At 42.5% G+C, this 23,995-nt stretch overlaps 3 protein-coding genes across 3 annotated transcripts; 1 reads left to right on the top strand and 2 right to left on the bottom strand.

The window, feature by feature from the left end:
• Nucleotides 1–618: 618 nt before the first annotated feature.
• Nucleotides 619–7,694, top strand: lmf2a (lipase maturation factor 2a). The gene is made up of 14 exons (XM_041939225.1): nt 619–819; nt 1,821–2,074; nt 2,178–2,206; nt 2,491–2,684; nt 2,790–2,968; nt 3,256–3,394; nt 3,709–3,837; nt 3,924–4,029; nt 4,128–4,224; nt 4,646–4,828; nt 5,056–5,224; nt 5,762–5,873; nt 6,502–6,610; nt 6,735–7,694. Exons 1-14 carry the CDS (start codon nt 726–728, stop codon nt 7,131–7,133), a joined length of 2,193 nt encoding a protein of 730 aa, XP_041795159.1. The 5' UTR covers nt 619–725; the 3' UTR covers nt 7,134–7,694.
• A 241-nt stretch (nt 7,695–7,935) lies between these two features.
• On the bottom strand, nt 7,936–11,990 carry miox (myo-inositol oxygenase). Its single transcript, XM_041938650.1, has 9 exons — nt 11,904–11,990; nt 10,980–11,060; nt 10,151–10,313; nt 9,988–10,055; nt 9,612–9,721; nt 8,510–8,577; nt 8,343–8,392; nt 8,126–8,238; nt 7,936–8,044 (listed from the first exon to the last, which is right to left on the bottom strand). The coding sequence occupies exons 1-9, from the start codon at nt 11,988–11,990 to the stop codon at nt 7,936–7,938; spliced, it is 849 nt and encodes a 282-aa protein (XP_041794584.1).
• Nucleotides 11,991–17,328: 5,338 nt separating this feature from the next.
• Nucleotides 17,329–23,604, bottom strand: adm2b (adrenomedullin 2b). The gene is made up of 2 exons (XM_041938649.1): nt 23,501–23,604; nt 17,329–17,737 (listed from the first exon to the last, which is right to left on the bottom strand). Exons 1-2 carry the CDS (start codon nt 23,602–23,604, stop codon nt 17,329–17,331), a joined length of 513 nt encoding a protein of 170 aa, XP_041794583.1.
• Nucleotides 23,605–23,995: the final 391 nt, after the last annotated feature.

Below are 23,995 nucleotides of genomic sequence, written 5' to 3'. Positions count from 1 at the left end.
TTCAAAAGTCCTGCATTTGAAATGTAGAGTAGAAGTTGAAGTAAAACATGGAAAACGTAGAATTAAAAGTACTCACTCTGCCTCATACTGAAATGCTGTCATAATTACCCAGAGTCCAATGTGACAGTGCTTCTGGGCTGTATAGAAACTGCAATCCTTATATCAAGGTACTTTCAATTAACTTCATTTGTTTGACAGTACGGCTGCAACTAATAATGCAGTTTATTACTAGTTAATTTTTCTTTTGTTTACAGTTAATCGGTTATGACCGTATGCATTTCAGCAGTAAGGACCCGCTTGGACAACTTATTTTGTAATATAACTTCCGGTGTTCACCGGAAGTGGGAATCTTGCCTTTTGCAGAAGTCAAAGACGGCTGAAAATTTAAAATAATTTTAAAAACATGCGTTTATATTTGACACATTTATTGGAAATACTAACTCAGACACATGTGGAAAACAGTAAGGACAGGACAGTTGACAGTGGTGATCAGGAACAACTTAAATCTACTCCAAACCAACACTGCAACGATTTCATCCGACGCTACTTGAATGTGGCATAAGGTTCAAACGAGCTGCAGCGACATCTTGAGGCCGTTCGCGTGAATTTATCATCAACCGCTCATCGCTACGTGTCCCCCCGGCTACGTTAAATCCCGCTCCCTGCTTCCCCGTCCTGCCACAGGAACAAGTTGCGGCAGTCCCGCCCGGCGGCTCGGCTCAAACATGGGAGAAATCACTTTGCCACGGCGCATGTTCCTCTGGTGCATGGCCGTCATTTATCTGTCAGCTTTTGTTTCCCTCTACGTGCAGATACCAGGTGAGACTCAACTTTTCTGCATATGTGGAAGCTAGCTAACTTAACTCTGTGTTGCTGGCGTGTGCGGTGTTAATGTGTTAGCTTGTTAGCTGGGAATGTGGCGCTCTGTCTTCCTGTGCTTTTCATGCTGTCATATGTAACGAAGAACCGCCTCGAAGTTTTCTAAAGGCTTCCCCGCGCCTGGCTAACTTTACTAGCTAACAGCTGAGACCAGACTGTTGTAAACACGCACACATGATAGCAGTGTATTGCTCTACAGTACCCACAAAACCTGTTTTTATCAGTTAAGGACGCTTTATGTTAGCAGCCCAGCATCAGTCCAGAAGACGTCGCGCACGCCCATGTGTTAAAGGAAATGTAGTTGGAATGTGTAGGTAGTCCAGTGCATGATTTCCACAATGCAGTCACAGTTGATTTAATGCAGCTAAAAAATGTATTTGCAACATTTTTTCAACAGATTTTTAAACTTGCAATGTGCAGTTTTCCTGACTATGAAGCGCACTTTGTTATCCCCTGTGTTGTGCACCCTTTGAAAAATAAACGTCTGGTATTTTGCTGGCATTTGCAGGCATTGATCCTTATGACGGTCTGTAGTACTGATAACACAGATACAGAGAATTAAACAAAAAACCTGAATAAATGAGTGGAGGAAAATAACATAACAAATGTTATTGTTCTGGCCTTCACAGTTACCAGATCTCAGCCGTGGTGCTCACCACCAACACATCAAAACGACAGATATGTTTTATAAGAATGGCGTTCATCCTGCAAGGACAGTTAGTTAAACACTGGATGTGCAAGAGAATTAAAGCCCTTGTGGCACCGTACTAAGACACTTGATGCTGAGATGTATAGGAGACGTGGAAATTAACAAATTGACAATAAAAAGGGATACAGAATAAAAATCAACTATACATCTACATTATATACAAAAAGAGTATAAAAATAGTATTGGCGCTGCTGTTGCATCCCATGTTTATGTCTGTTTCTCTTATGTCTAGGTCTCTATGGCAATGAAGGGCTGTTGCCTGCTCGCTGGCAGCTGCGATACAGTGGCAAGTCTCTCGGGGAGCTGCTGCTGTCCTCTCCCACCCTGCTGTGGCTGGGACCTCGGCTCGGCCTGGACACGCACACCGCTATGGAGCTGCTGTGCCTTCTGGGGGCCGCGCTGAGCCTCGCTGCCACCCTGGTGGAGGCTCTCCGAGACAGCGTGGTGTTTTTCTGTCTCTGGGCCTTGTACCTGTCCATGTACCAGGTGAGTTCACGGCATCGACTGTGCCCACTTTTCTTCCACAGGTCGCTGCTGATGCTGTCGTGGTGTCTCGTCTCTCACTGGCTGTTTGTGTCTCTCGTCTCAGGTGGGCCAGGTATTTCTCTACTTCCAGTGGTGAGTTTTACTTTATATTTATTTTTTGTAATTAACACAATAGTGCCAAAAATAGCATCTGGCTAAAGGATCCCATGATGCTTTGGCAGTTTGCTGTTTATGTCATACTCAGTCCACTGTATCACCGTAGTGATGTTTATCTCTGCTGCTGTGCAACAACAGTGAAGACATCACTAAACTAGAATAACAAGCCTGGCTCACTTGTCCTCTCTGTCTGTCTATTACTTGCCACTCTTACCGTCTAATTTTTCATTGTTTCTTGTTGCTCTTTCATTGCTGTCCAGGGACAACTTGCTCCTGGAGACGGGCTTTCTCTGCATCCTTGTAGCTCCACTGACTTTAATCAGAGGGTCACGGGGGGTCAGAGAGCACGATCGCGTGACCTTCTGGCTGATACGCTGGTTGCTCTTCAGGCTCATGTTTGCCTCTGGTGTGGTGAAACTCACGTCCCGTTGTCCCACATGGTGGGGCCTCACAGGTTTGTATGAGTGTGTTTGTGTGGGTATTTCCCTTTTGTTAGTAATCTATCGGGATCTCATCTTTTTCATTTGATTAATATTCTATTTCACTGTGTGTTGAACAGCCCTGACGTATCACTATGAGACTCAGTGTATTCCCACTCCGCTGGCCTGGTTTGCCCACCAGTTGCCAGTGTGGTGGCAGAAGCTGAGCGTGATGGGGGCCTTCATCATAGAGATTGCCACACCCCTGCTTTTCTTCAGTCCACTGCGCCGACTCCGGCTCGGCGCTTTTTACTGGCAGGTGAGTGGAAATTCAAGTCCTTTATGATTTTACTAAATTTGATTTCTCTCTTTAGTTTGCTCAGTAACTGGGTGGTGTTTTGTGTTAACTTTGAATTTTAGCAATTAGCTTCAGCTTAATTTAATAACTTAATGTAGAATTACCTTCAGGGTTGTAGAGTGGTTAATAGATAGAATTGTACTGCTGGATTTCCCCGCAAACTGCTTAACTGCAATGTCCAATTAGTAAGGGTTTGCATGTGAATCAAAATGTGCTTATTGGTTAATCTGGATGTATTTCTTGTGTAGGTGCTGCTTCAAGTGCTTATCATTTTGACCGGCAACTACAATTTCTTCAACCTGCTGACTTTGACCCTCTGCCTGTCACTTCTGGACGACCAGCATGTGCACTTCTGGCTTCGCAAGGCAGACAAGATCAGCAACAACGGTATGATAGACATAACAGCTGCATACATGTGCAGGCAAGTGTAGAAAATAGGCTTTCTAGTTTAGGATTTGATGAATAAATCACTTTGCTCAGTGTTATTTCATGGGCAATATTTTTGTCATCAGTGTACGTCAGCTTATTAAGCACCCATCTGTGATTGGTCAGTTTCCCATCTTTAAACTGACAGCACATCTGAATCGTGCTGACACAGGGACACACATTAAAGCTTGAATTTGGACCTGAGTTGTTTGTCCTTTCTGCTCTAAATGAACTTTCCAGAGTATCATCACACTGTCTCTCTTTGCTCTGGTCAGACTCCAAGCTGTGGTCGTGGCTGTGTTCCCTGCTGGAGCTGGCAGTCTGGTCTCTCATGATCTTCGGAGCAATTGTGTGCTTTGACCTGCAGCTGGATACGAAGCAGAAAGCCGTCTCCTCCAGGATCGGTGGGTTTGCGTGTGTGCACGTGCATGTGAATAGAAGCAGTGGCGTTTTTCAGTGTTTTGTTCACATTTTTTTTTTGTTCTTGCAGCTTTCACATACCACCAGTTTAACCAGGTTCTGAAGACTGTCACTATCCCCTGTGTCTGGGTTGGTGTCCTCTCTCTCACCTGGGAGATGGTCACATCCATGTTCAGGTAGGTGTGTGTGTCATTGAGTGTTAGCGAGGTGTCTTTTTACAGTAAATGTGTTGCCCTGCAGCAAAAGGACAGAATTAACATGCATGTTTTTCTAGATGTGCTTGTGTCTCTGGTTTCCTGAGGAGGTTCTGCAGAACTACCCAGTGGACCGTGTTTGCTGCTGCCACCGCTGCTATGTTCACTCTTAGTCTGGTGGGTGCTGTTGGACACACAATACAGTAATGGCTGAATTTCATTAGGACTGTACCAAATAGTTTGAAGCTTTTTTTTATGTCAAATTTTCTCTTGGTATTTCTGCACAGTTGCATACAAACATTAGGCTACACAATTATTATGAGTATTACACTATTTCATGAATTAGATTCCAGTGGTGGCTCTGTATGTATGTATGTGATCCAATTTCCAATTGGAGGGTTGTAAAATCCAAAAGCCCAAATTTACAGTACAGCCCTAAACATCATAAAGCTAATGTGTCATGCAGTTGAACCTCATAACTGAACAACAATATTTCTTCAAACTGGGTTATTATTGTTGATGTTGGTGTAGGTGCAAGCCAAAGTATCATTGTTTACCATCCCTGACCATATTCCCCCTTGTTGCTTCTCTGTTCCAGGTGCCATTCACCTACATAGAGTTTGACTCTAACGCCAGGTTATGGCCGGGAGTGCGTCAGGCCTACGAGCTGGTGGATCGCTACCAGCTGGTCAACTCATATGGCCTGTTTAGAAGGATGACCGGGGTCAGTGGGCGGCCAGAGGTCGTCATCGAGGGCAGCAATGATGGAGTGTCGTGGACGGTGAGAGAAAAAAGTTAGCATGGATGAAACAGGATCTAAATATGGCGGTTAATGACTGTTTATGACGACGGGACTGCACTGCTAATTTCATTTAAGTTCAAACATGCTGTTATAAGATGCTCAGTCTGTGACTGTACAATAATACTATGAAGGCAGTATTGAATAATTTAATTTCCCGCTTCCCTCTAGTCAGTCACTCAGACCAGTATCTTGTCTTTTTCTTGTAGGAGATTGAGTTCATGTATAAGCCAGGCAACCTAAGTGCACCTCCTCCTGTGGTGACGCCTCACCAGCCCAGGTTGGACTGGCAAATGTGGTTTGCTGCACTCGGGGGTCATACACAGGCGCCGTGGTTCACCAGCCTCATGTACAGACTGCTGCAGGGCAAAAGAGACGGTACGCAGTGCTTTTTGTTGCTATGTCTCCTGTCACTCTGTCTCCCTGAATTCCACATCTACACAGAATCAAATGGCGAGGAAAAAAACTCTACTTCACTGCTTTTTATGGGTGAAAATTTTCAAGGATGCAGCACCTCTCGCCACATATGATCAGCGATATCAACAGCGATATCAGGGAAGGTTTTTTTGTGGCTGTTTTTCATTGTTTGCAATCAATCTGCGGTGTGTAGAATTTGAAAACAGGTCTTTGGTGCCCCCCAGTGGCACTATCAAGAAAGGGAATGCTGCAGACAACGATGCACCCACTGCTGTACTGTCTTTACTCCGATAAGTGATGAGCACGATAAAAGTTGCAGCTGCTTTCCAACCGCAGTTTGCAGCGTCTCTGACAGGTTATTGGTGTGAGTCACAACCAGCACAGTGCAGAAACTGTTCTCTAGCCTCAATGATTCGGTGTTCAGTGACCAAAGAAAAGAAGGCAGTGTTTGTTGTTTGTTTGTTCGCAGATCTGAAATCATTGTTTTATGTCCCGCAGTGATAGAGTTGATCCAGACAGATGTATCTCAGTATCCGTTCCACCAGCAGCCTCCTGCCTACCTCCGAGCCCACCGCTACAGATACTGGTTTACTGAGCCGAAGGCTGACGGGTCAGTGCTGTCTCTCTCTTTCTTGGTGCACTAAAGAAATCTGGTTATTCTCAGCTTTTAGAGAACCTGTGTGCACTGAAAGATGTCACTCAGCACAATTCAAACTCATATCAAGCTTCAAACTCACATTTTTTAGTTCAGTTGCTTTTTTTAGTGACCTCACATGCACACTAAAAAGATATTTCAAGATGTCTGCAGGTCATTAAAAATCTTAAATTAAATCTTAGTAATATTAGGCCTGAAAAGTCATTAATTAGTCTTAAATTTGAACTTGTGACAAACATTTTATCTAATTTCGTTCATCTATCTTTTAATTTCATTTTGTGAAAATGAGTGAGTCAAGCTCTTCTGTGTGAAAGTCAACATTTCTGATGTTACAAATCTTTAAACCTACCACTGAACTTTTAACTTTATACTTGCACTAAGCTGTTGGCAAACAGCTAACTCACTCCAGTAACTGTATTCCTACAGAAGACCTACCTCTGCATGGGACCACACATATACTACATACCCATGCTTACCTGCAACACTTGTATAAGAAAAAGATGATTTGTACAAAAATTTGGTTAGAATTGATGTTGAAACATTTTATATGTGTATTTACTGCTTTGCTGCTATTTGTTGGCAGTTCATACCCGCAGCGTTGGTGGAGGAGGGTCTACGATGAGGAGTTCTATCCCACAGTGCACCTGGGCAGCACCTTCCTGGAGAGCATGCTCAACCAATATGGACTAAAGGTAAATTCTTCTTAGACAATTTGATAGAAATTAGCAAAGGTGTTTTCTGTGATGCCCTTTTGTCATAAATCTTTCATTGGAAGTTTATCCAGTATTGATTAATATTCATGTTTTTTGTGTGCAGGACAAATCGCCTCTACGTCGAACGTCCAACACCACTGTTGCCCAGACGGTCAGGTGGGTCCGCTCCCAGGTCAGAGGTGTTCCTGCCCACACACTAATCTGGGCCCTCATTGTCTGCAGCGCCACCATCTGTCTGTTCAAGGGACTGCAAAACCGCAACGAGCACATGACTGTGAGTGATCGCACAGAAAATGTACCTGACGGCTCTGCAGACCATCGTGGGAAGTTAGACGAACAGCAGGCAGAGGAGGTGGAGGAGGAGGAGGAGGCAGATGAGGAAGATGGAGAAGATGAGGCAGAGGAGGGTGAAGGAGAGGAGAAAGACACTGATGAGGAGGCCCAAGAGGAGAGGGAAGACGAAAGAGACAAAGATGAGATCCTACGAAAGAGAAAGCTTTGAAAAAGATTCTGGTAATCCCGAAATAGACTTTTCTCACCACCTGCCTTCATAACATGTTGACCAAAGAATTTGGTTCGTGTATGTTTGTATTTCCTCATCAGCCAATTATGAGAAAATCCTGTTATCTGCCTTCTCCCACCTTCACCTTCCTGCAGTACACTGTTCCTATATCATTTATCATTTCAGACGCCAACGCCTCTATTGAGCAGATCTTGCCGGGTGTTTTGTCAGATATTGACAGTGAAATCTAGTCAGCAGATCCAAATGATGTTGAAAGTAGAGAGGAATATAGAATTTCAAATGTAAGAAGGGTTCTGTTTCGCCAATCAAGAGAGTAAATGTGTTGTTCATGTTACTCTTTGTTATTCTTCTGCTGGTGGTTGTTGTACTTCACATATTTGTCACTGTGGTCTCTTGTCTGTTGCTGTATGTACAGAACTAAACTGCACTTTTTCCTGTTTCCACAAATGTGTCTTTTGTTTCTGCCGGGATTAGAAATGAAACATCACACAAGTCGATGTGGTAATTTTAAAAGATTTTTTATAACATATTAAAATACAGTAAAGTAGAAATACTTCTCTGGATTCTGTTTTATTTGAAAACGTAACAATTGTGATATATATATATATATATATATATATATATATCTTATTAGCATACATAAGCACACAGTTACTCGGGTTATATTGTGAGTAGTTTTTAAAATTGATAGAAATATAGTCTGTGATATTCAACTTATGTAATCACCCTCTGAATTAGCCGATTTCTGACACCATCGTGTGACTATTGACTTCTGTCTGTTTCACCACTTCAGTATTCCAGGACAGTACTTGTCGATCAGAGACTGGTAGTACGGCTTCAGCTTGTCGACATCGGGCAGGTCGGTGGTCTTTGTGTACAGGTCAAATTTGCTGTGGAAAGGATGGAAGATGCAGCTTCAGGTCAAAGCAGCGAGTAGGAGAATACCAGGACGATACCAGGAAGACACTCACTTGAACTCTTGGACCCAGGGCAGCATGCGCAGGTCTTTGTCATCGCACAGATGCATGTAGTCTCCATGGGAGTGCCAGGGATAGAATGAATGGAAGCGGATCATGTACAGGCCCTGAACAGACCGTAGGAATGCGTTTAATAACTTTTGTGCTGATTTGTGAGTCAGCTGTGAAGTTAACTGCTCAAAGCATAACTTTAATGTCATAATTCACTCACCTCCTCTGGGATGGAGCAGTTGTTGAACTTCATAACTCTGTAGAGATACTCTGAAGACAACAGTGCAGGAGTTCAGGTGCAGTATCAGATAGACAGACACTCGAGTTTTCTCATTTTAAAGGCTGTAGTGGGTGTTTTTTATGTGTGTGTGGCTGAATGTCTCTAACCGTCATGACCCCAGGACATGTGGACATTGTCGAGCCCACAGTTTGGTTCATAGATCCCGTATTCAGTACTAAAAAGAGAAAAAATAATGAAGTACATTAAACAACTAGTCAAGGTAAAAAAAAAATATTATACTTAAATTATGCTTTTTGAAGAATGCTTTGTGCTATTTTTGTTGCCTTCAAGTATACTTAAGTGTATTCAAGTAATCCTTGAGTACTGCTTGTACTAATGTAAATACTACATTAAATTAGCACCACCTTTTACAAACTTACAGGGTTCTGAGGTACACCAGGGGAAGTCAGTATTCATGAACGTTCAACACACACTTGTCATGAACGTTCAACACACACTTGCAGTACAACTGTATTATATCACCAATGTGTTGGAAATAAACTTAATTTTACTTCAAATGAAAAAGTGAAATGAAAGTATGCTGCTAACAGTGTATTACAAAGGACTTAAAACATACTTTTCATATGTACACTTCATTACTCTTCAAAGTATTTATAATTAACTTTACAATAATTAACACTTAAGTACAATTTATAATACACTTGCATTATAGTACACTTTTTGTAAGTACTTTGAAATACCACTTTAAGTACTGCAGATTTAGTGTATTAATTTTTAATACATTAAGTAGAACTTAATAACATCTATTTAGAAGTACACTTTTTCAAAGTACATGTCAAACTTTAAATGAAGCGCAAAAAGTAAACATGCACTCATAATGACTTTTCTAACTTAAATTATATTTCTAATACTGTAAAGTACACTACTTCTTGACCTGGGAGCCTACACTGCTGTGTTGCAAATAAATGTAGTACTGAAATAAACAGTAGTAGTAGAACAGAGTACTCTTAATGGCGTTCCATACAAATACAAAGCATGTGATTCTATTTTGTTCCTGTCTTTAAAACTGATCACAGACTGCAGATATGAAGAGGATGATTTAACTAAATGTTTTTAAAGCAAAGCTGTTTCTGTGTAAATCCTTAAATTGAGGAGGTGACTGGTTGATAACTAGTTTTATATTTAAGGTAACCAAACCAACCAGACTGTCATTCTCACACACTGATAATGCAACATGAAAAAACTAACTTGTATCTGGGATTTTTGTCGTCTGGGTTTTCCAGGAAGGTGCTGTCTCTGAACACGATGGAGTTTTGAAACTTGCAGCCCACTGGGAAGGTGTCGCCTACTACAGCCCACTGCAGAGCGCACACATGGACTGCTGTTAGAATTCATGACATTTCCACATAAATCATATTCAATCGAGAATGTTAGGGGTTATTGTAGTAATGATGATCACAGAGATGAAAAGAAAGAGACAAAAAGGCTCGAAGAGGGGTCAAAGAAAGAACACTGAGAGTATTAAGAAGACAAAAATGTGACGTTAAGGTAGGAAACTGAACTCCTGTTCCTCAGTGAGGTTGTTCAGGCACCCTGATGGAACTGTAACACCAGCTTCTCCTACCTGGGGTTCATCCCAGAGAGCCATTGTCTTTCCAACATCATGGATCAGACCCACCAGCTGGAACCAGTCTGTGGTGGGACAGCGAATACAGATATTTACCAGACTTGTGTGTGTGCTTGTGCACGATCACTGTGCGTATTCCTGTCTCTCTCTGCCACGCTACCTTTGTCTGGGTGCACCTGGCGGATGCCCTCGGCAGTCTGGAAGGCGTGGAAGGAGTTGGGGAAGTCCACATCAGGGTCGGACTCGTCCACCAGCTGGTCTAGAGACATGATCGCGTCCATCATCCCCATCTGAGTGTGGCTGCAGCCGGTCCATTCAGAGTGCTGCAGGGAGGTAAGAGTCACAGCATTGGTGGTAAAAATATTGCTTTCTTTTGAATGTTCATAGATGGAGATCAGGTTTGTCTGCAATCAATTTGAAAATCAGTCTGTGTGTTACACAAAGCTTATGCTTTATTCAAATGAGGCCCATCTGCTGTATGCTTATATGCGAGCAACCGAATGCATCCAGTCAACAGAAATTCACCAGCCAGCACTCATATTCAACATATTACATTAAACTAAAAGGGCTGCCCCTCTTTTAATATGAACAACATTCTCCAATATCCCACAATGTTGTGAAAACAGGCCCACAGCAGGTGAGCGTGGCTGCTGGTCATGTTTATAAATCAGGAGAGGGTCCCTGCGTAACCTTTGGGAGCAGTGAAATGAGGTTAGTTAAACAACAGACAGAACATATATTGGCTCTTTGTCTGTCACTCGGAGGACTGGTTGACATTTGTGTGCTCAGTCCTGCAGGATCACTCAGGGCAAAGCAGAAAACTCACAAAAGTCAACATAAAATATGAAATCAGTAAGATTTAGCTACATAGAAGTTCAATTCAGTAGCATCACACATTTAATCTGGTAACTGATGTGTTTGCGTCTCAGTGAAGAGGCTTTTGGTGACACTTTGCTCAATGTTTGTGCACATGCTCCTGATTTGCTCACCTTTTGTTTGACAAAGTCCAGCGTCTGGTTGGTGTGCATCAGCTTGTACGTGTTGAACACACGGTCAAACAGACTTCCGCTCTGAAACACACACATATGACACTCAACAACAGATAAGATCCATAAGACGTGTGAACACAAACTGGATTTCATCGTGTTTTATCACTACAAATCGTTACATGAATGAAGAGAAAATAGGAGGTCAAAAAATCGGCACATGGTGAGTGAAAATGACTGAATGACTTCTGATTGAAACAATCAAATTTCTGCTCTACTTTCAAAAGCTAGTGAGCAATGTTTTAAAAACAGCATGCGACTTTAAGGTGTTGCAATACGTAACAACAGTCTGGCTCAGAGAGGCTTTAATCAGTGCACGCAGAGAAGGTACGCAAGTTAAAGCTTCTCTCCAGTGAGTGAGATTTAATTACAGTGGAATCAGGGCAGAGACATGGAGCTGTTTCAATTGGCAACACGTAACATGTACGTAAGTAAGGCACAAGTAGGAAGTAAATAAGGAACAATGTTCTGCTGATTGGGACAGACACAGCTCTGTATCCCCACCCTGCTCCCATTAAAATCATAGATCACTTCCTGAGAAACTTATTCATATGTTGTGTTCAGTTGTAAGTCAGATTCCCCTCTCCTGAGCAGATAATATACAGTTCATTCAGTCTCTAGTCCAGAGATCAGGTGTGGGCATCAGATGCATTTTAGCAATTTCCTTAAACCCGAGCTCACAGCTGTTTCCTTTTATAATTTCTTCTCAATGTGATCTTGAGGCTCTTTTAACACACATGGACAACAGTGTCTTTCCATAATTATAACACTCCCTTACCTGTGATAGCAGTGTGTTTCTCACCCCTGAATTTGTCCCTCGGGCCCTAAATGAATGCAGCATTATGTGAGACATGGGGAAGAGCTTACCTCGAAGTTCCTGTAGTCCTCCTTCTCTTTAGCTTCATTCTTCTCCAGATTTGGCCGATATGCCAGCGATGGATCTGGACCCTGCATTTGAAATAACATTTTTCAGGTTTTGCAAAGATAACGTGGAAAGATGGTGGAAACAGATAACGTAGAAATGATAACACTGAAAGAATAGCCTCTGTATTGAAGTAATAAAGCCACACGTACGACGGCGATGACCTTCATGGCTGACAGGTGAAGTGTGTGCTGTGGTGCGTTGGTCCTCTGGAGCTGACTGAACACTTCTCCGCCCGTATATATCCCGGCGGTTTAAACTGTAATGCTTTCCACCTGCACTGTAGGCCGACAAAACGTGTCCACCAGTGTCCGGTCACACTTTAACCAAACCTCGTCTCATGGGGTACCCTGTGCTGAACCTTGGCCTTGAGTACGTGTGTGTGTTTATGTCTGTGCGTCCATCCCAGGAAGAGTTTTTCAATACTCAGCAGATTACCTGTTTGAACTGATGTAGAATGACTCAGTACTTTGTTCCACAGTTTAGCTGTTTATGTTTGATCATTATTTATTTTTGAAAAATAAAAGCACATTTTCACTGATTTACTAGTCTGTTGCTTTTTTTCAAAACCTGCAAACAACAGAAACAAACAAAAGCAAATAAGATTTCATGGATGCATTTTTATTTCTGGGCATTGACCCCATTACACAACGCATACAACAGGATCGGACAGGTGATTTCCCAGTATCTGATGTCTGCTGGGACGAACAAACACACACAGACTTGAGGGAAATCTGTGCTGTTTGTTGGACCCGAGGTGAAGTTGTTCAAACAAGCCTCAGTCGATGACCCAGTACTCATAATTTATTGATTCCTGCTAGTCGGAGCCCCCAGATGCCCTTCTTGGCATCAGTCACAGCAGGCCACAAGGTGTCCCTCTCACACACTTTGGGCTGAATGTGTGAACGAGAGGCGTAATGTCTGCTTTAATGCACAGTGAAAGATGCCGTTAACTTGTTAGCTTTTAGTGTGACGGGATGTTTCATGGGTTGGCGAGGCATCTGGGAGGATTTCAGTTTTGGCTGACAGTCCTACTCTGTGCTTCTCTAAGAGAGGTCAGTACCCAGACAAACACACACACACACACAGCATCAAATATTTAAATGGGTCGAGTGTATTGTGTTGATTTGCTGTTTGTTCGTCCTTGTGAAAACTGAAATGAAACAAAGCTGTTAAACACTACCTCTGTGCCAACTGTCACTCCAGCCAAACGATCAGAAAAGATCCCAAGTTTTATACTAGTTATACTTTTGTTTAACTCAGGGGTTTGTCTAGAGGTAGAGGAGGCTCACTCCAACCCTGAAATCTGATTGGCCACCTTCGAAGCCTCCCCCAAAGCCAAAATTACTGGCTGGCTGTGGTCAAGTTAGATCCATAACAAGCCACTGTATTTTTAACTTAAAGGGGAACTCCACCCATTTAACACATCAAAGTCTGTTTACATGTCTTGAGATGTACTACTGCATATCTGAAAGAGTCATATAAAGCCTTTTGTGGCTCCAGAGGGAGTTGTGTGCCTCAAGTGATGTCACCTGAGTCAGTTTAGTCTGACATGGTGAGAATGAAAGTCTGAAAATGAAAAAAAAAAAAATAAATCTGCAGGTGTAGACAGAAGAGAGCTCACCACACCTCTGTAGCGCCCTCATCTCTGCTTGAAGCCACATTAGCTGCTGCTAGCATTTTACCCAGAACTCTTGGTGGTCAAGTTGCATTGTGGGTAATGAGGGCACTAGGTTTTGACAAGGAAAAATCTCATGCATTGTCATAGAGAGACTGGCTGGCATCACAGAAAACCTGTGAAACAAAGTGATGGACCAGGCAGGGGGTGTCTCATGAAAGATGCCCTGAAGTTGCATTATGGGAACTGTAGGATCCAGGATTCTCATATTCCTTACCTGAATCTCTCTGACGAGGCTTGCTGGTGCAAGAGCCAAACTTTCTTAAATGCACAAACCTGTTGTGAATCGCTTGTTTAAGGCCACCTGTTCAACTCCGGTTGGGAGCGTGATACATTGACAAAAAAGGTACCAAAGAGCAAAAAGAAGAATTTCACTTCACAGAGCTTCTAGTCCTGCTTTCCGATCATCCTACTTTAAGTTCATTTAGATAAAGCCATTATCATTTTGATGTCAAAAGCCAAGCATCTAACACTTTCTGTTTATGCCTTAGACTCTAAACTCTGAGTGACAGAAAACTGGTACATGCCTCAAATTCTCTGACATCACTCGTATGTGGCACTTAACAAATCTGTGTGCATGAGGCCCAGTGTGTGTCCAGCTACTTTTCATTTTTCAATTCACGGAATTACTCAACCCTTTATTGTATTATTACAAGACCGCAATGCTTCTTACTAATGGTTGGATAGCTGAACCTACTCGTGGGGAAAGGAAATGAGCTTTACTTATGGTTTAGGCTATTTACACACACAGACAGACAGACACACACACACACACACACACACACACACAGCCTCAAGGTAGAACAAAGATACGTAATGTCACGGTGAACTTGACAAATTCTTTGGCATTGGCTTGGACTTTTCATTATCCATATCCTGTACGGTCATGGGCCTTCTAGTTTGCGTGTGTGTGCGTGTGTGTGTGTGTGTGTGTGTGTGTGTGCGCATCATGTATTCCTTACGTTGTGGGGACATAACTGTGTTTACACAGTCACAGTCCTTATGGGGACATAAAATGAAGGTCCCCATAATGTAAATCATTAAATTTTAGAATGAAGACTTGGGATAAGGTTAAGGTAAGGGCTAGGTTTAGGCAAGTACTGGTAATGGTAATGGTTAGGGTAAGTCACTAGGAATTGAATGTAAGTCTATGTGATGTCCCCAAAAATGATGGAAACCAGAGTGTGTGTGTAGATGTGTATTACTCATGTTGAGGGGCAATAACTCTGTTTACAGACTCACCCTCCTTATGGGGACAAAACACAATTCCCCATACCATAAATCATTAAATTAGGGGCGAAGACTTGGCTTAAGGATGGGGTTAGGCAAGCAGTGGTTGTGTGTGTGTGTGTGTGTGTGTGTGTGTGTGTGTATTCACTCATAACCTATGTGGGCACTGACATTAAAAAGGTCACACTCTCATCTCATGCTGCTGTTAGACAGATAAAATGCACATGAAGGTTTGACTGGACTTTTATTACACAGCGCTGCTATCGTTACAACAAAGTATTAGATGAAAGCAACACAGACGGTCGACAGAAGGACACTTGATGGGACTCTCACATGAACATAAAGATTTAGTCAAGTGGGGAACTGACAGCAAAATGGTCTCATTTATTTCAAGTTAAATAACACATTTTTAAAATTCAAGTCAGACTCAATGTAAAGAACAATAAAGTGCTTTCATGCATTCCTATTAACATTTGACCTCTCACATCGACTACTGAAACTGGAGTAATGCTAGACTGACACACGCAGAAAAGCAGAGGACTACAACATTTCAGATAACACTTTAATAGTCAACATTTACCATGATGCTTAATTTGAATAGGTGAAAGGCAAAACATTATAAGGCTTTACACATGATTAAAACAATTAAGGCTCACAAACAGACTTTATAGTGCCAACAAACAGCGTAATGCATCACAGATTTACAGTTTGCAGGTAAAACCCTCTCTGGTCCACTAAGAGATGAGCAAAGTGTTAAGTGTTCAGACAGTTCATGGATTAGGGTTAGTGGTTATTCTGGCTAATTGTGCGCACTGTGGGGTTTTGGGTGAAGGGTTAACTGGGTTTGATTGGAGGTTATTCTTGGTTTCTGTCCGCACAGAGGGAGCTGAAGGTGCTTTTAAGGGACAGGGTGGATTATCTCTGAGCTCCGGTAAGTTCAGATCAGCTGGATCACCATTGATGACGATAGTAGACAGTGGTCAGGTAGGCAAGTTTGACGGAGGCTTCTCTGGCTCACAGTTTTCTCGTCGCGTACACAGTGTTTTAGTGGTTGTTGTCGTGTGAATGCCAAAACACCTAGAACCCTAGTTTCACTGCGGTAAACTGGGTGATAACGCTGTGGTTTTAAAGGAAACTCCTATTTGTGCTGGCCCCGATCCATGGCTGTGACACTAGAGGCCATAATGTTAAAGAATACAGAATTTCTGGTTTATTACAGCTTCTTGTTCGTGTTGATCATCATGCCCATAGGTTAACACAACATTGTACACACCATAATGATCGCTCAGATCAGGGAACATGGTGACATCACTACATCTGGTCTGGGACAAGAAACCTAATGTTTCCAAAAGGGTCGGCAAGTAATCTAACCCACATCATGTGAGCACACCTGACCTGTTAGTGAGAATAAGCTGAACCAGGGAGTTGTAAACTATGGAGAGACTTTAAGCACTGACCGAACCTGCACAACTGCTAGCATGTTTACCAGTTGCCACGATAAATGTTGGCATTGTGCGTTTCTGCAAACCATGGATATGCTGGAACTTTTTGTTTTTATGTCGTGACACCGCTGTGGTTCAGGTCTGGCTAGATTTAGGCACAACAAAGTATTAGATGAACGTTTTATATGTTTTAAAATACCCAGTTTATTCACCACAAACGCAGCTCATACAGTGGCCTGCTGTTTGCTGTTTGCACCACCAGCCCCTCCTCCTCCTGACATACATGTGCTGGTAATCTTGACTACGTCACCTTGATACCTATTGTAGAAACTCTGATATGATGCGTTAGAAACAGACACGTCTTTGCGGTTTGCAAAAACAAGTTTCCCTGTGATGGATTTTTACAGTTTTTGGTGATAACTGTGCCATCCTCCCTCCTTCTCTCAGTTTGATTAACCTGGGGCTTTGTTCAAAATCTGATTGACTTGCTTGTGCTTTGCACCATCTGACATCCCTTTCGTGATGTCACCACATTACTCAGAGATTTATTTGATGAGTACAATGTTCTTATTACCGATAAGAATGATAACCAAAACTAGAAAAATAAGACCCAAGTTGTAAACCATAATCATTCTTTTACTACTAAGCAGCTGAGATGAGATGATCAAGGACCAGCCCTATATAGTTCTCCTAGAAATGACTTGTACATACCAGTTATTTGGAGCAGCAAATATGTGTTGAGATAATGCCGTATGGATTATGTTTTCTATTAACATAATGAAAAGATGTTAATTTGTGTAACCGGCAAGTTTATATTGAAAGCATCAGTAAAATGTTCACTGGCAACATGTTTGTTATCTGGTGTCAATGCAATTGGGAAAACAGTTTAGTGCTATTTACAGGACATGTAATTTTTAGGGTTGCAACGACTGACATCAAAGGCTTATTTTTGGCTCTACTGGTGTCACTGACGCAACAAAGGACCTGGGTAACTTGCCAACTTTTGTTGATAATGGCGTCTTAGCCGTAGCTGTGAGGACTGCGAGGGTTAATGGGGGAAGAGTCTTCCCTCCCGCTCTGTCCAATCAGCTGGTAGAGACGGTGGCTGAGGTTCTGAACCTGACAGGTGCCTAGAACGCACCCCACCCTCATCAGATGTCCGTGGCCCCTCCCGCTGCCACCGTTGACATGACGACGACCCCGTGACCCACGCTGCCAGGCCGGCGCTTCCCGTAGCACACTGTCGCTTTGGTCGAGCAGCGGGTCGGCCAGCCTCGGCGGGGGCTCTTTGTGGAGCCGGGCCCTCCAGATGATGTGTCTGTCTCCCTGGGTGCTGTGGTTGTCAACGGCAACAGGGAGAACAGGCGCAGTGGGCATGGTGGTGAGGTAAGAAGACTTTGGATATTTAGAGGGTCTGGCCAAACTCATCCTGAGATACAGAGAAACAGACAGGTAGAGAGAACATGTTTAGATGTAATGCAAAAGCAATAACAACACACACCCACACCCACACACATACACTCACACACACACACACACACACACACTGAGCCTATATGATGCTGGGCAGTCATGCACATGTCGCCTGCTTGGGTTTCCGAGTGAAACTGAATCACTACTACAAGATGAAATGCCTCATAGGAAGTCATGCTTGTACCACAGTAATGTCCACTGTGGTCTCTTCTTCTTCTTCTTTTCAGGACACAAAACAGAGAAAGGGTAGATTGAAAGAGAAAGTGAGAGGGAAAGATAGAAGGAGAGATAGACAGAGGGTGGTGAACAGGTGGGAGTCTACCTCTATAGCTGGTTCATCCAGCTCCACTACCTCTGTGTCTGATAGTGTATATGTGTGTGTGCGTGTGTGATTCATTATAGCGTGCCAGCTTGCATGTCACTTATGGTCTTATAGCGTATGTGTGATCGCTCTGTCTAACTAGGGATAAACACAACTGCAGAAAGCTGGTGGTGACAGTCAGTCAGTAGATTTAAAACACTTCAGCTGAAATTAAACATTCTCATCAACATCTGATCATATGATGTGAATCCAGCAAAATTAGTTCACTTTGTAGGTCTATGTGATACTTAACTAACAGAGAGACAACATCATGGTTTAACATGCATACTTTTGCCATGTTAAAGCTGAAATAAGTAAATTTTTTGTCTCTCTGCATCTGTTTTTTTTTGCTTTCAAATTTTAAAAGAGAATCTGTTTTCAATGAACTGAAGTCTTTTTAGTATAAAATGACCTCCTACTGTTTTGGTACATTTTCACCAATCTCATAGAGTTGTTTTCAGCCACAGCAGGAAGCTATTTCCAGCTCTGAAAATCCACTGTACACTACCTGCTCAGTGCCAAACAGCAGACAGACACAGTTAGCGACTAGCTGGTGAACATAGTGGAGTATTTAGCGGCTGAAAATATTTCCCTCAGGAGTTGGTGGAGACCAAAACAGAGATAAAATGAGAGTGAAAACTGGACTTATATTCACTAGCAAGTTAAGTTAGGCACCGCTGTGACACCTTCTGACACTTGATGTTCTGACGCCTTTAATGCAGTTTGCAGTTTAAAGCCTCTACGCCAAGCACTACCCAAATGCAAAACATGTGTAAGCAGCAACAAGGCTGTTCAAGGCTAATCACAACTATCCTTTTAGTGCACTGACCCACTTCAATGATGACATTAAAAGGTTTTCAACTTCCTCTTTCACAAAGCACAGCGACGTTGTTGCTGACTTGGATACGCTGCAGTTACAGAGGACTGCCGAGTGACCAACGTCAAAAATACAGTATCAAATCATAGAAACTTCTGGCACTCCGGCAGCTACAGGCAAAAAATGTGTGTTGATATAAGTAATGTATAAGTAGTATAAGTAATCCATGCCACCATTTATTATTTGTACATGTTAAATACACAGTATAGCATGTAAACAAGACAACTTTGGACACATGAGTAGCTAGGTTAGCCTGTTCCCCCTTCTTCCATGTCACTTCCAGAGAAGGGTTAGGTTTAGGGAAGACCCCTATACTGTTACTATTGATGTGATCAGTATTACTATTTTTCATCGCTAGCTGTCTGTGAGTGAGGAGCCAACCGAGTACTGCTTACTACTGCTTACTCATCTTCACGTGGATCTGCAGAACACAGTTAAAGAGTGACGGGCGGTTTATTTTAGTCAATCATTGAAATTTTAGACCACCAGCCTAAAATGTCCTCTAGCGACCCCTAAAGGTCTCTATTTGCTGCACCTATCCTAAAACTATATATATATATATTTCCAGTTAATCAACACCAGTATGTGAACTGAGAGATCTTACAACAGGGAGAGGAAGAAACAGAGGAAGAGAGCAAGGCAGCGAAAAGCTCCCAGCACAATGTCGACGGTAACAAGAGGCTCCTACGCCACCACTCTCCTCTTGAGTGTGTTTTAAGTACTTTTCTTTCTCACCTCCCTGCTGTCTAGCCTTACTTTTTTCTCACCTGGCTACAATACTGTGTTTTTTTTTCATTCATCCGCACACTTTCTCAGACATTCAGCCGCTGGAGGAGGCCGGTCTGTTTGGCCATGTGACCAGTCAGAAATTTTGCAATACTTAGTATAGATCATACCCAAACTTTTTCCTTTGGAGTGCCAAAACTGGAACTCAATGGTGGGCCATGGGCCAAGAGCAAACAGCTGTTATATTGTATTGTATTATTAAGATGCAAAATGGTACGAGGACCACAAGTTTAATTGACTGACTTAGTGTGCGTAGTGTCACTCTGTCTGCTCAGATCATGAAAAATAATAAATAATTACGGGGTTTTTATTTTTAATTTCATTTCTTTCATAATTTCTTTCATCTCTCTATCTGGAAAAGGCCTTTTGCTAACACAGGTGTTTAATAACTTGCTGTGTAAAGTGATGTTAATGCTGACTTTGCTGGTATTCGGCTGCCTTACCGACTACATGACAACTGTCCTGCAAAAGAGAAAATCCCTTTGTATGTGTGTATATTTGTGCGCGCACACACACACACACCTGCCCATTCACAAGTGATTCATTCATGAGGTGAGAAACAAAGAATAATGGGAGACGGACACATAGAGCCAGATAAAGTTTGTGTTTGTTTGGTGTGAAAAGTGGGCCAGAATACCATATGATCTTTATCCTGTAAGTAATCCTGACTGGTATTCTGATCACTCTTCTGGCCGGACACCTTGCGCTCTGACTGCCAACACACACACACACGCACACACACACTCCCTGACCCACTGTTGTGTGTTATACCAGTGACTGGAAGCTTGTGAGATTGCCCAACTCTAATAGCTTTGAATTGTTTTTAATGGATGCTTAATTCTGGCAGTTCTGGACAAAAGTCACACACACACACACACACACACACACACACACACACACACAGACATTATGTTGGTCTGTTGGGCATTAGTGGGCGCACACGTGCAAGTGACATGTGACTGCCTGGCAACAAGATTTACCAACACAGAAACATGCACACATGTATGCAAACACTAGCCTACAATGCATGCTTTGCATGTGAATGCTCAGGCGCTCGCCGCTGTCTTTGTCTTTCCTACACACAAACACACACAAATGCACGCACACATACATGGTTAAAAGGCCACCTGTGGTGAGGTTTAAAACACAGTCGTCTCTGGAGGGAAAGGCACTTGGCAAAGAGGTGCCTCCCAGTACAAGAAAATGTAGGCCACCGAACAGCTTACCAGCGTAACACAATACACAAATCTGCACCGACATACAGCAGGGAACTCATAACAGTGTATGTCACTGTCAAAGACATTTACACACCACAATGCTTAATTTATACCATGTTCACCAATGTAGTTTAGTGAGTTAGCATGCTAACATTTGCTAATTAGCACTCCTGCAGCTGAGGCTGATGGGAATGTCGTTGCAGGTATGATGGTGCTGAAATGAAACATCACCAAAGTTCATCCTCCAGGTACCTTCAATATCCGTGGCAGATTTCACAACAGTCATACAATAGTTGTTGGAATATTTCAGTCAGGAGCAAAAATATCAACCTCATGGTGGCGCTAGACGAGAAGTCTGGGGTGTTTAGGATTCAACGTCTGCTGGTGGCGCTAAAGGAAAAGTCAGGTTTCATCTGTTCTTTTCTATCTGCAATTCCAATTGGGACCGCTCTCACACTTGTTCTTTCTCTCTCTTGTATGTGTGTGTGTGTGTGTATTGTTGTGTGTGTATGTGTGTGTTTTGTTGTATGTGCGTGTGTGTGTATGTGTGTGTTTTGTTGTATGTGTGTGTATTGTATGGTAGTCCAGGTTGTGAACCTGTGGAGAGTCTGAGAGCTTCTCCACTTCTCTAACATTCCTCCCAAGTTAGAGCACAGCATGAGGTTCTTCACAGAGGAACTGACCACACACACACACACACACACACACACGCATGCACACACACACACACAGATGGATTTTCCTGTCGTAACTCCTCAAAATTACTTTGTGCAAAGCAAACTTTTTTCCCCATCAGATCCCCACTGCTACCTGGGTCTATTCGTTATTTTTCTTTCTGTCTTTTCTAAATTACAACAGCATCCTTTCGCTTTTCTTTGTCTCTTCCTCTATTTCTTCTGAGGCATTTTGTTAAGTGCCACTAGCAATATTATGTTACATCCATCAGTGTTGAATCACAATGAGATCCTCTCTCCTCTTTCTCTTTATCTGGGGATTTTTGTCTTGACACCTACTGCGTCCCAACCTACTAAAACCTTCATGGAGCTCCTTTTTTCCCCCTTATATAACAATAAGTACAACTTAAGACCTTCCGTTTGTCTTGAGAGAAAAAAAACTGTGAAAAGTTGAGAAGTAATAGTGTATAACATGTATGCAGAGGCAAATGAACAACACGTTAATGGCTTGTTATGTTCTTTGCTTGTACTCTAGTCACAGTAATATGGGATTAAAGTGTTATAAAAAACTATAGAGAAATCCCTGTTATATAAGGCTCAAAGACCTCACACACACACACGAAACACGAAATAATACAGTAAAAGGTCTTGTCCGACCACAGAGCCTACTGGAAAATAAAATGAAGATGCATGGGTCTGCATGTGACAGTTATAGAAATTGGATGGTGTGCCTGCAGGCCTTGGTCACAAGATGCCCTCATGCCCGCAGCTATCACAACCCACACACTGCTGTCTGTGGAGCGTGTCCATGCAGTCTACCTTACTCAGTAAGGCTTGTTTGCTGATTGGCCGCTCAGTATGTATCCTTGTCCCAAATCCCATGAAATGACCCTCACCTCTGTCTCACCTCCTGCTGCTGAGAGGAATTACCTCATTCTGCTGCTGGACCTTTTTCTCACATTAATAAGTGCCAGAGGGCAAGACACGGACGTTTAATGCCCTCCAGCTGCTGCCCTTCACCGCTGCCAGAGCTGCGACTAAAGACTATTTTCATTATTGATGAAGCTGCTCGACTAAAATTAGTGACCCCAAAATGGCCATCACAAGTTCCCATAGCCCGAGGTGACATCTTCAAATGTCTTGTTTTGTTTGAGTGCAAACAGATAAATAAGATATTACAGGAAAAAGCAGCAAATCATCACATTAAAAGAGCTTGAGCCAAAAAATGGTGTGCGGCTTTGCTTGATTAATGACAATGAAGTGATAATCAACAATGTTTGTGATCTGTTTTGGAGGGCTTTGTATGTAGTTCACATTGTAAAACCAGACAAAGGTGTGATTTTGTCTGACAAGAGAAATAAATTGACTTATAATTTCAATCTTTAACAATACTACACAGTTTATTCAATTACAAAACAAAATCTAATATAATACAGGCCATATTGATTGAATATGAATGTGATCCCTCTGAGGAACAATAAAGTATTATTACCAGTATGATGAAGTTATGTTGGGTGCCATAGATCCACCAGAAATGTTTAATGGGTTAAAATGACAACATCTTGATCTTGTTTGGTGAATATTTTTCCTGTCTATAATTTGACCCATCCACTATCTGGAAAAAATACACACTAAAAACAAAAGCCTCTCAGTAGAAACTGACCTCAATATTGAAATGACGCACACTTTTCCAAAGCGAGCAACATAAAAACTTGTAAAAGAAAAAAGGTCTTTCAAAAATGAGTCACCTTTAACTAGAACAGCATTGACGCTTCGGTGTGTGAGCATGAGTGAGGCCGTGTACCTGTGTCTGTGAGTGAGGCTTTGCAGAGTCAAAGCCCGGGACTGGATCTCCAGAGGCAGGAAGCCGAACAACAGGCACAGCCACGCCGGCAGCAGCGCACACATGGCGGCGCAGCGGAGACGCACTGCCCGGGAGGCAGACAGCCAAAAGTAATATAGGCTAAATATATAGGAAAGTGTATCAAATCCAGTAAAAAGTCTGTTGGAGTAGACAAGTTTATGTTATTTCTAAGAACTAAATTGTCCCGTATGGAGGAGCAACCTTGATAGCATCATCAGTCTTATCTGCTGCATCCTTTCTGCACGCTGGCCTTCCAGCTTTTAACGAGGAAATCCGCGAAAAGACGACGTGAAAACTCATTGAGGCTCACATCGGGAGCGACTGGAGTCCTGAGCTCTTTCATTTATAAAGGCTGATTGAGGGAGGAGGAAGAGGAGGAGAAGGAGGGAGGAGGAAGGAGGCTTATTGTCAGTCCTGCTCAACAACCTTACCTCT

This window comes from Chelmon rostratus, chromosome 6 (genome assembly GCF_017976325.1).
Source record: "Chelmon rostratus isolate fCheRos1 chromosome 6, fCheRos1.pri, whole genome shotgun sequence".
Lineage (NCBI taxonomy): Eukaryota > Metazoa > Chordata > Actinopteri > Chaetodontiformes > Chaetodontidae > Chelmon > Chelmon rostratus.
The sequence above is the reverse complement of the archived record's forward strand: the minus strand, read 5'-3'. Positions and strand labels throughout refer to the sequence as shown.